Raw genomic sequence first — 12,590 nt, forward strand, 5'->3', positions numbered from 1 at the left:
TTGGAAAAAGAGAAGAGTTGCGAAATTGACGGGGCCTGGGCTCGAGTCTCCCTCCTGACCTTTCCCAGGCCTTTACAAATCTGATCTGCATCCCATACCTTGGTAAGCCAGTCCTGCTTGGTGGGCTGCCTTGGGTCACGCTAGCATTTGCACCCAAGTCTTCCCTGTCATCTCTAAAGAAAAATGAGAACCGGGGGCAGGTTCTCCAGCAGAGCCGTGGAGAAGAGTATTTTGGGCAATACTTTTTTGGGGTCTTTCCAGGCACTGAGATTGAGGCTGCTGAGTCCAGTCATGTCTGGCCAAGCACGTCCTTACGTTTCAAGGGTACAGCTCAGGAAGGGTGGAGGTGGTCCACAGAGCAGCAATCTGGCCCAGGCCCGGTCCAGCAGGACCCCTGGACGCTCTCATGCCATCCTCACAATGATCCTTCATAGATGGGATATCCCCACTGCAGGGTCAAGGAAAATGAGATCTAGAGAGCCCCTGGTTTTCTCCACGCTGAACCCCATGATTACTCAGTGGTTTGTTTTGTTAGAAAGTTTCCATATAAGGCAGGGCAGACTGAAAATTCTAGTCCCGTCACCACCGCCTGGCCCTTGGTGGCCGAATGTCTCCTTGGCAGTACTCCTGGTTCTATATTTGTGGTGCCACAAATTTTATTCATGGCCTTTGCCTATTAAAGACCAGTTTTCTGTGCGGGGAAGAGAAAGATGTGGCAGCTCGTTTGCTGAGGACCTATTGCAATGCCAGCCCCCCCCACCCCCCCACCCCCGGGTCCTTCTCATTCTCTCGCAGGCTGAATTCAGAACCAGCCCAGAGTTTCCATGTGTTTCCCAGGTGGGAGAGAAAGGTGGGGATGGGGCAGAAAGGTATGGGAGGGAGGGGGCACATCACCAGTTACTGTCCCCTGATGCTTCTCACGTGGGGCTTTTAGGGACTCACGGAGTTGCAAAGCGATTGACCTGACCTCCCTTTGTGGACCCCCCTCCTCCTTCCCATGCGCAGGGAGGATTCTTGGATTTGGGGTGACAGAGGCCCGTGGCTAGGCAGTCCTGCCTGCCTTTCTTCCTTTTCCAATAAAAAAGATTAAAAAGAAACCAAGTGATTTGCAATTAGATAATTTCTCACTTATCTTTTGGTTCCCAGTGTTGGCACCTGCCCGGGAGGATGCCCTAGGAACTGGGGCTGACCTGTGAAGGGTCAATGTAAGGGACAACTGTGGAGCCGGGCGGTGCTGCTGCCCGGGGGAGCAGAGGCGTCTCCTGCTGTCATTTCTATATCTATCATCTATCATCTATCTATCTATCTATCTATCTATCTATCTATCTATCTATCTATCTATCATCTATCTATCTATCTATCTATCTATCTATCTATCTATCTATCATCTATCTATCTATCTCTATCTATCTCTATCATCTATCTATCTATCATCTATCTATCTATATCTATCTATCTATCTATCTATCTATCTATCTATCTATCTATCTATCTATCTATCTATCATCTATCTATCTATCATCTATCTATCTATCATCTATCATCTATCTATCTATCTATCTATCTATCTATCTATCTATCATCTATCTATCTATCTATCTATCATCTATCTATCTATCATCTATCTATCTATCTATCTATCTATCTATCTATCTATCTATCTATCATCTATCTATCTATCTATCTATCTATCTATCTGTCATCTATCATCTATCTATCTATCTATCTATCTATCTATCTATCTATCTATCTATATCTATCTATCATCTACCTATCATCTATCTATCATCTATCTATCTATCTATCTATCTATCTATCTATCTATCTATCTATCTATCTATCATCTATCTATCTATCTATCTATCATCTATCATCTATCTATCTATCTATCTATCTATCTATCTATCTATCTATCTATCTATCTATCATCTATCTATCATCTATCTATATATGTTCTTTGTTTCCCCAGCTCAGCAGATGGAGCTTGCCAAGCCTGCAGGGAAGTGGAGACGCCTGGAGGTGCCAGACTGTGCTGGGGACACCTTTGGTCAAATGTCCCTGTCCCCCTTTCATCATACTCCCTGTGTGGGGGTGTAGGCAGGGTCCCAAGAAGTGCTAATTGTCTTACAGCACATGGCTGCTAATGAGGGCGCTGCCTCTCACCCCTTCCCCCTTCCCCCCCAGGAGCAGCTCCTGCGCCCCAGCATGAAAACAGCTGTAACCCCCTCGCGGTGGAAAACACAGCAGCGCAGGGGGAAGACCCCCCCCCCACCGGCCCCAGGCCCGGCGCCGCGGGAATAACCGCAGCCACAGGCGGGTGAGGTCCGTCCCTTCCTTCCTGGGCACACCTATGGAGCCCACCTATTTTAAATGGGCGCTACCATCCGGTTTTATCACCTGGCTTGCAACTCAATATATTGGGAACATTTTCTCTTTTACAGCGGTTAAAATAACTGCCTGGCATGGGATAAGCATAACTGATTACGTGCTCCTGTTGGGGAAATTTAGATATAATTTTTTTCCAAGGAGACTCGATTCTCTTTATGCCTTGAGGAAAAAGGGGTGGCCTTGTCTCCTGCAGCCTTCTGTAGGAACTGCCCTCTGACTTAGCCTCACTTGCTTCTGTGCCCATCGCGTCATCGGTTAAGTAACCCACCTCACTGTTCCCACTCCCCCCTCTTTGCCCCTCTCTCCGCCTGGTGTCCCTGGCCCCCGGCGCCCTTCCTTCCTCCAGCGTCCGCACCCGGTCCTTCGTCTCTAACACCTGCCCATCCCCGCTCGTTTGCTCCCCTCGCAGAGGCTTCCATTCCATTTCCAGACGCTGTCTTAACTGATTGTGATCAACTCTACACATTAGATTAGCTTTTAATAACCTGAAGATAGGATTTATTTGTTTAAAGGAAAATATTAAGAAGCTCTTGGTAGAGTTCCATGTATCAAGACACATAGCACTTTGGCACAATGTAGAGATGACTCAGGTTTTTCTTTTTTTTTAAGTAGTTTTTTTACGGAGGGCAGGGTAGAGGTAAGTAGTTGGTTCAGGCAAATCTAACATATTGCGCTTTGCTTTATTGCACTTCACAGATATTGCATTTTTTTTTTTTTTAAAGAAAACACCAAAAACAAAAAACGAAGGTAAGACCCTCCACCCACAAAAAGATTACGACTCGCCAAAGGCTCAAAATGATGGTTACAATTTTTTAGAAGCAAAATATTTTTAATTAAGGTATGTGCATTGTTTTAGACGTAATGCCACTGCGCATGTAACAGACTACAGTATAGTGTAAACAACTTTATATGCACTGGGAAACCAAAGATTTCATGGGACTCGCTTTATTGCGATATTAGCTTTACTGCGGTGGTCTGGAGCCAAACCTGCAATATCTTTGAGAGATGCCTGTACTGCAGGAATGCTAGGGACCCTTATGGAAATCTGTTCACTACTTCAAGGCAACTCACAAATGATCAGCTCCCAGGATGGTGGAGGGACAGCCTTTAAAGGCCATGACATTTGCACGACCAACGTTGCGCGTAGATGTAGATGTGGATTAATATGGACTCTGTATAGCGAGGCAGGTGGCAGCCAACGTGAGAACAGTGCACGCAGATGGTGTTAAGTCTGGAGCCCTGGAAGCCGCAAGGTGCTCATCCATCACATGGCCATCTGGAAAGTAGGGACGCTCGGTCATTAAAGGAAATCCCTCCGGCAGTAGGTCCCGCTGCCCACACACGTGGCGTATTTACACGAGCCAAAAATCAGTTGGGGCCCAGCATTTGATGAGTACAGGGTGCTTATGAGATCAACAGTACTGACTACACGAATTTAGACTGCTGAAAAAGGTCTTTCAACAAAAGCTGCCACAGGCCGACTGTGAACTTGCTCTTCCCTGGACTTGGGCTTTCTCACACCTGGTCACCTACCCCAGCCAGCGACACCTTCAATCAATTCCAGGGATGCAGCAGAACTAGGTTAGCCTCCGATGATTAAGGACACAGCATGTTTTGGGCCTAAGTTGCAGGAAGAAACTACAGTCCCCACCCACACTTACCAAATGCCTGTCCTGGGCCTGACACCCAGGATACAAATGGGGAAGACACAGTCCCCACCTGGGTGTGGGTCCCATCTTGTACTCAATGAGGCAACTGCTTTTACCTGCATTTCACTTTCTAACATCTGCAGGGATGGAACTACGAGAGGCCTCTGAACTTGGGTGGACCTACAAACCTGGCTCAGGTCGGGGTGGGGAGAGAACCCTCTCCTTTTGTCCCCCTTTAGGTCCCAGCCTTTCTTGTCATTGTTTCCCTCAAATCAATAAAAATCAACAGGGTGAAAAGGCTCTGAGACTAATCACTAGGAGGGCCTGTATAGGGACCCGTTATGACCCACAAGTCCCTAAGGAGTGAGAGTGGGGTCAGGCCTGTGGTATAATTTAAGGGCATTAATTGGAGCTGGGGGCCCCCACCCCACTGCTGGGGTGGCTACTAACTGAGCTGTCCCCCTAGAGATTGTCTGGGTCTCCCCACCCGAAGGAAAGGACACCAGAAAGCACCTTTCGGTGTTTTAAGAGGCCAAGCCTTTTCTCGTTTCTTTTCCTCAACAGACATTCACTTGCTATAAAGTGTCAGAGACTTGGAATAAGTCTCCACCCGAAAGGCAGCATGGGTCGCGACATCGAGGGTGAAAATATCACGGATGCCAAGGTGACCATCCCATCTGGAGTCCTTGATGCTTTTCCAAGCGGAACTCTGGCTGCCAGTCTCTAGCAAGCCACAAGGTAAAACAAGAGACCCCTTTGGCTAAGTGCCCACAGGCAACTACCCACCAACCGAGAGGGCAATGCCACTTACCGCAACCTGGTAGGAACGTCTGAGGGAAGCAGCGCAGCCGGCCGTGCCAGCATTTGCACATGGAACACCTCCGGGGCAGCCAGGTGCCGTGGGGCACAGACCCGCAGTTCCTGAGTGAGTGGATCCGGCGACACATATGTATTTCAAGCCCCACTTCTCCTTCCCTCTCCTCTCCCTCGCGCCCCCTTTTAGTGGCTTACTCTCTGCGCTTGTCGTGCTCACAGTTGCGTCCGTAGAAGGAGGGAGGGCAGGCACAAAAGGACCCCAGCATGCAGGTTCCCCCATTCAGGCAGCAGGTTTTGTTGAGCTCCTTACCTGAGAGGTAAGAGGCGGCTGAGAGGGTGGAGGGGTTGGAGAGCTGAGCTCCTGTCAGCAAAGGCTAGTAGAGTGCCAAGGATGTCATCTCCCCAAAGTGTGGGCAGATGTCTAAACACTGCCCACCTCACAGAATAAGACTTTGGGGGCTTTAGCGTTCCTTCTGCTACTTGTGTCTTTGAGCAGAGAAATCTTTTCCATGCAAAGGCCAGTGGAGGTTCCTGGAGTCCCCAGCACCAAGTGGAATCAGGTTGAAGGAAACTCCAGGGGCGTGAGGTACCTAAAGCCTTTCTCGCCCCCATCATGAAACCCTGTCCAACCATCTGCCCGATTCCAGAAGCAGGTTCCCACTCTCTCCAGGTGAAAGGGGATCTAAAGATAGGAAACACAGGAAGGGCCAGGAGAGGGACATCACCCACAGTGTAGATCTAAGGCAGGTGGGTCTTACTGTCCTGGATTCTCATGGGTGGCACAAGCTGGAAAGGCCGATGACGAATTGTAGGCTCCTCCTGGGACCAAGGGCTGTCGTCTCTGAGGGCCAGGTCTCCCTGCCACGGACGTGCAAGTTCATGGCCCAACCCTTAATGACAAAATCAACTCATGGAGTCTGTGTTTCGGGCCACGTAAAAATTGCTAGTAATCAAAAGAACCAAAAGTCTCTTACCAGCCACTAATTCCAGTTCAAATGCTTTGGAAATGGCCAAGATCAAAATCACCCTAGGAATAGGAAATCAGACGCTGTTAGCAAAACAAAGCAGATGAAACCTTTCAGGCCACCACCTGGGGCTTCCCATCACAAGGACAAGACGCGGTCATACCTGGAAGAGAGGCACTCCGTCTTCCAGCCGCCCATGGCTCCTAACAATGCAGGGGGCAATGTTAGCATGGCTTTAATTCAGTCGTTGCAAAACCCCCAAAGGAAAACACTGATTTATTGACATGAAAATGGGAATTTAAAAAGAAAAATACCCCAGATGAGAAATGTTCGTTTCCCAGGTCTCAGGAGAAGCAGGAGCCAGGATGTCTGGGGAAACCAGGATGGGGGTGGAGTGGGGGTGGCGCTCATCACAACCTTGGGTCCCAATCCTTAGCCAGGGACTCAGCCTTCCCGGGATTCCCCTCCTCTCCTCCGGGGGCGGGCAACGGGGACCCCCGCCGGGCACAGCGCTTAAGCTCTCCCGGGGTGGAGGTGAGAGGCGGTAAAGCTCCCCCCCAACAAAGAGTGGAAAAGGCAGAGCCTTGTAAAACGGTGGTTAACCAGGCCTAATGTCCGTCATTAGTTTTGGGTTAAAAATATCAGATTTATTTTTTTGGGGGGGAAAAAAAAAAGGCAAATCAATGACACTATCCAGTTGGCGATTCCAGGTCGGGGAGTGGTGGGCAGTAATTGTTTGGTCAGGAAATTCTAAACACCACGTATGGGCTCGCAAGGTGTTTGATATTTTATTGCTAAGTTTTAATTCTTGAAATTTGCTTTCATTTTTGTTTTTCCAAGAAAGGTGCGTTGAGCCTGGTGCTCTGCCGGGGACAGACTCAGGTGGGCTGGTGGCGAGTTCACTGGGGGGGGGGGGGCGGGCGAAAGGCCAGGAGGCTGGCAAAGGAGCTGGAGGTTCAGAGTCAGGAAGGGTCCCGGAGGGGTTCCCCACCTCAGGTAACTGAGTTTAAGGCCTGGCGCTGGGCCTCCCGGGCAGGCTGCTGGCAGCCCCTTGGGGTCTGCAGTCAGGGTGCCAGGCCTGCCTCAGGGAAAAGTTCTAGAAAGATGGCAGTCCAGCCTGGGAGGCCATTTCAGCCTGGCCACGGGGTTTCACCGGGATTTTTCAGTCTCCCAGGGCCCCCGCAGTGCGGCCCCTTCCATTCCCTCACCCCAGCCCTCATGACACCAGCGTTAACCCCAAATTCAGAGGCATCCCGTGTTACCCTCAAGGCGTTTATTTGGGGGTCACACCACAGCTGGCGGGGTGCATCCACTCAACCGAACACAGTGCCCCAGAGTGTTTAATTCGTTACTAAACACGCCCAAAGTCATGGGTAGCTCCTAAATATAATTTAATTCTAATTCCTAAAGTCAAAGCCTGGCGTTTACCTAACATTGCCAGCTACACAAGCGGGAAGCTTTTCTGAAAGTTCTCTTTTCACCCAGGTTCATAGGATTTGCACGCGACAGAAGGGATCCGCTGCACTGAGGCCATTTCAGTGTCAGTGTCCACCCGTGTGACCGTGCTGGGTCCACCAGTGCTGAAAAGGGCCGCTATTAGCTCTTCCACCTGCATCTCCGGAGAGTTAAACGTAAGATTATTTTTATTGGGGGTAGGGCCCTATGCGAACCGTGGGCGGATGCGCCCATTTACTCCTAGCTGGCAGCATTTTCAGCTCCGCAGCCGCAGGCCACTCCCCGTGTGGCCTTTCAGCTCCTGGTGGCATGCAGACATTCCTGGGGGCCGGGGGACTTGGCCCGGGGGCTGGAGGCCGGATGTGGGGGAGGGCGGCACAGAGGAGGTGACCCACCCAACCCCAGGGGCTGCCAGGAGGCTCACAGGAACCAAGAAAGTGCTTGGTGGAGCGCTCAGACCTCAACACCCAAGTGGGAATAGCATGGCCACGAGTGGTCTCGCTTTAGAGATGAGACGACCCAGTCCGTCCGTGGGTTTGAGTGTCTTCTCCACGGAGGCCGGGCAGGCAGCATTGGCACCTCCTACTCCGAAGGGGCTGTTGAGGACCTTTTCGAATTTGAACTAGGACCCCTGGCAGAGGCCTCCCCATTTTCAGAGGAAAGAACTGAGACCCTGAGTCTGGCGCTGGGTGAGCTCAGTCCACAACCCAGGGCTGCCAGCCTTCCTGCCGCACCACGTCTATTGTCTGAGGACAGGAACTCCCTGAAAAGACCTGCAGAGGCGGAGAAAGTGAAGCGTGTGCAGCGTAGACAGAGCCCGGTCAGTTTCCGGATAGGAGGGCTGTGGTGTTTGGGTGGCCAGGGAGTTGCTGTGGGGCTGGGGACCCACAGGCTGTTCATTAAACAGGTATTTAATGCACGTGCCATGTTGCTATGGGCTCTCGGGACACGGTTCTGAGACGTGACCCCACTGTGTAGTGGGGGAGAAAGGCCAGTAATCAGTGGCTGTAATTGGGGTAACTGCAAACACTTGCTTCTGCCTCTGAGTGGGGGACTTGACGGATGACCGTAGAATGGCCACTGGACACCTCTGCTGGGTCACCGATGGAACTGACAGAGGCTGCCCAGCCTTCAGCCAGTGAGTTCTGTGTGTCTGAGACCCACGGAGCACCAGGCTTGGGGGTAGGACACACTGGAATGGGGGGGGTCCCCAGTCCCCGGCAGCCCGCCTCACCCCTAGTGGAGGGCACTTAGGACTGAAAGTGAAAAACAGATTTTCTTGGCCTTGGGACATTTCCGTGTCACCCTCAAGCTGTTACTGTGTATTAAAAGCTGGGGCAGGAGAGACAGAATTGTGTGTTTAAAATCACACAAATAAGCATTTGACTTAAAACCATCCAGCCAACCGAGAAGAGTCAAACCAAAAAACATCATCGCCGGAAGACAGACTCCCAGTGTCTGTCTAAAATTCAAGGAAGGAGACACAGTGGGAGGTGGGGTAGGTGTGAGCTTGGTCAAGAACATATGGACTTCAACCCCAACTAAAGAGGTAACCGAAAGGACAGCCACTTCTTCAGCGCAATGACAAGGCTTTCAGGTAAAGGATACTTTTATCGTAGAGCTCCTAGGGTCGCACAGTGTCTTACCTGTCAGCGCTCCTGGAACATTCAGGCGGCCGGGCTGGGAAGTCCCTCCAGCTGAGGACCGCAGGGCCTCTGGTCCCACCCAGCGCAGCGCCCCACAGCCGGCGACAAGGCCTCGCCCATTCATTAGCAAGTTAATGGCTTTCTGTTCTCGCCAATGAACTTAACCAGCAACTGGAAGCCTAGCCTGCATTTGCCACTAATCGCTGTGGGGTTTAGAGGAATGGATTCTTGCTCTCGCAAATTTGCAGTCTCAGTGGGGAAGACAGGCTCACGCCAGTCACTTAAAAGCTCAACTGTTCTATAAACTGGGTAGGAAGGAAGAGAAGGGCTTAGGAGGGGGCTCCGTGTGTGTGTGTGTGTGTGTGTGTGTGTGTTATATGAGTTCCTCTATAGACACATGAATTACTCAGTCATGAATGGACACGGCGTGTTTCCGCATTTTGTGATGAACTCCCGTGAACAGGCATCCTAGCGGATGCTTGAGAGTATGTATATCCGCCTGGTAAATTGCTTGGCTAAAAGGCGAACATTTCCAAATTAACTTTCCAAGAAGGCTGCACTGGTCTCCTTCCCCCGCCCCCCCATATCCTTACCAGCTGGCTGTACCGTCTCTTAATTTTTGCTAATTCCGTGTCTGAAAATAGAATATCTTTGTTGTTTGGATTTGCCTGGTTTCCTGTATTTTATGGGATGCTTGGACTGTCGGCCCTGCAACAACGTGCGCTGGAACTGAGAGGGTCCACTTATATGTGGATTTTTCTCAATAAATAATGTAATGTGTTTTCTCTTCCTTACGATTTTCTTATAACATTTTCTCTTCTCTAACTTATTTTATGGTAAGAATAGAGTATATAATAGGTATCACATACAAAATATGTGTTAATGGACTGTTTTTGCTATTGGTAATGCTTCCGGTCAATAGTTGGCTATTAATAGTTAAGTTTTGGGGGAGGCACAAATTATATGTGGGTTTTCAACTGCTCTGGGGGTCAGCGCCCCTAACCCGTGTTGTTCAAGGGTCAACTGTATTTCTTTTTCCGTGACTTGGCAGGCAGCTCTTAGAGGGAACTTGAACTGGATTCTTTTTGGAGACTCAGCCCAGAGGCCGTTTGCTCTGGGAAGCCCATCCGGATACCCTCCTCCCTTCCCTGGTTTCCGACTGAGAGGACCTGCGGCCCCATCCTGGTACCAGGGCAAGCGGCTTGTCTTCTTGTCTTTCACCAACCCTGCCCCCTGTCCTGGGTCCCCCAGACTCGGTGGTCCAGAGACCAGGGTCCTGGCAACCTCAGCTTTCCCAGCCTCCAGTGCAGGGCCTGCCCGCGCTGGCTTCCTCTTCTTAAGTCTTAGTCCATCTGACGGAAATGTCAGGTCTCAGCCTTAGTTTCTACAAGGGGGTGGTGTGAGGCCAGGGCAAGGACTTTGAGAAGCACCGCAGGAAAGCAACCCTCTTTCCCATCCTGAGCCGGGAAACACAACAAAAAAGGGAAGGGAAACAAATCCCAAGAAGTCCAAGCAATGCAGAATTTGGGGCAGCTTGTTCAGGGGAGTTTACCAGGGGAATATCTAAGACAAGATAACCGTGAGGCACTCGCTGGAAATCATGGCAGGGTAAGGGAAGTCTGATTGAGACTTTCAGGCATGGATATGGTTTAGGATTCTTTCTCACCAAAATTTTGCTCCTTCCAACCAAATTCAACAGATATTTGCTCACCAGCTACTCTGCGCTGAGTGCAGTGAGGAGACAGCTTTCCAAGGCAGCTCCCACTCCCTCTCCCTGTCTCCCCAGTTAAGATAAGCCCAGTAATCTACGCCAAGTGCCATTTTAGTGTTATCAAAAAGCTGCTAATTGGGAGAAGGCAGTCACTCCCTGATTCCAAGGCCAGTGGCCCCAGCAGACAGATGGATGGGCAGACAGACTCCCAGGAGTGAGACTTAGGAGGGCAAGTGGGGGTCCTGCGTGCGTTCACAAGGCCCGGAGAATCTCACTTAAAGCGCTTCCTAAGTGGATTTTGTATTTGTTAACATCCAGGCATTCTTCACAGCTCTTAAGGGTTTTGAAATGGATTAAATGCAAGCGGAGGAAGGCGGAGTGCAAAACCTAACCTGTGTCAGAAATGAGTTCAAGTGCTCTAGTGAGAAGACTTCCAGGACGCAGATGATCCCGGGCACTTTGAAGTGTGCCCTACTCTGGAAACGCAGCTGAGCCAGACTGGACTCCTGACCTACGGGGATTCTGAGATAATAAATGATGACAACTGAGTTTGTGAGAATTTGTTTCACAACGATATAAAATGAATACGAATACTTTAAAACTTTTTTATGGCAGTATATCGTGCATTCATAAAAGTGTACAGATAGTAAGGGGTTACAATTAGTAAGTTATTCAGAAGCGAGTACCATGGAACCACTACTCAGGTCAAGAAGCTTATTACTAGAATTCCAGAAATCCACCCCATGCCTCTTCACAATGACCACCCCTTCCCTCTTCCCCAAAGCTAACCACGTTTCTGATTTCAAATCCCATAGATTGATTTTTTTGTGGTTTTGAAACTTTATAAAAGTCTACTTCTTTTTGCTTGACTTTATGTTGATGAGAATCATTCATGATGTTTGTAGAGGTTTGCTCATGTTCATTGCTGTATAGTATTCCACCGCATTGAATCTATACGAAGGTTCAGCACCACTTATTTATTTTAATTTATTTTTAATTACAGTTGATATACAATATTAGCTTCAAGTGTACAGCATAGTGAGTCAACATTTATATACCTAACAAAGTTATCACAATAAGTCTAGTAGCTATCTGTCACCTTACATAGTTATTACAATATTATTGACTTCAGGCCCTATTCAGCACCATTTATTGAAAAAAAACCATTCTTATATTACTGCTCTACAATACCATTTTCATCAGGAATCAATGATTGTGTGTTTGTGAGCTTGTTTTTTATGTTTTTTCCGTTTGGTTTGTCTACTTGTGCCAATACCATCCTGTCGTCATTACTGTAACTTTATAATAGTCCTTGATATTTGGCATAGCAAGTACTCTTCCTTTGTTCTTTATATTAAAGATTATCTTGTCTATACTTGATCTTTTACATTTCCATAGAACTTTTAAATACGTTTCTAAATTTCCAAAAAATTCTGTTGGGATTTTGATTAGAGTGCATTGACTCTTCAGAGGGGAGTTGGAATGAACATCTGTGTCATATTGGGTCTTCCAGTCCATGAAGATTTGTTCAGGTGTTGTTTAATTTCTTTCAATAATTTTTATAGTTTTCTATATAGAGGTTTGCACAGTTTAGTTAATATTTGTTTCCTTTTAATGTTTAAGGAAATGGTATCTTTCACTTCAATTGTTGTGGTTACAGATATTTATATTGAACATGTATCTAACTGACCTTATGAAATTTGCCTATTCTATTAGTTTGCTAGGGCCACCATAACAAATACCATAGGCCAAGGGGCTTAAACAACAGATTCCTTTTCTCACAGCTCTGAAGGCTAGAAGTCCAAGATGAAGTTGTCTGCAGGTTTGGTTTCTTCTGAGGCCTCTTGCAGGCAGCCACCTCCTTGTTGTGTTCTCACAGGGTCTTTCCTCTGTGTGTCACACTCTGTCCTAATCTCTTCTTACAAGAATACTAGTCATATTGCATTAGGGTCCACCCATA

At 48.6% G+C, this 12,590-nt stretch overlaps 1 protein-coding gene across 1 annotated transcript; it reads right to left on the minus strand.

The window, feature by feature from the left end:
- Positions 1 to 3,548: 3,548 nt before the first annotated feature.
- On the minus strand, positions 3,549 to 6,159 carry CRIPTO (cripto, EGF-CFC family member). Its single transcript, XM_016202714.2, has 6 exons — positions 5,982 to 6,159; positions 5,828 to 5,880; positions 5,612 to 5,743; positions 5,049 to 5,163; positions 4,849 to 4,958; positions 3,549 to 3,664 (listed from the first exon to the last, which is right to left on the minus strand). Exons 1-6 carry the CDS (start codon positions 6,047 to 6,049, stop codon positions 3,549 to 3,551), a joined length of 594 nt encoding a protein of 197 aa, XP_016058200.2. The 5' UTR covers positions 6,050 to 6,159.
- Positions 6,160 to 12,590: the final 6,431 nt, after the last annotated feature.

Source organism: Miniopterus natalensis, chromosome 15, assembly GCF_054644295.1.
Source record: "Miniopterus natalensis isolate mMinNat1 chromosome 15, mMinNat1.hap1, whole genome shotgun sequence".
Classification (NCBI taxonomy): domain Eukaryota; kingdom Metazoa; phylum Chordata; class Mammalia; order Chiroptera; family Miniopteridae; genus Miniopterus; species Miniopterus natalensis.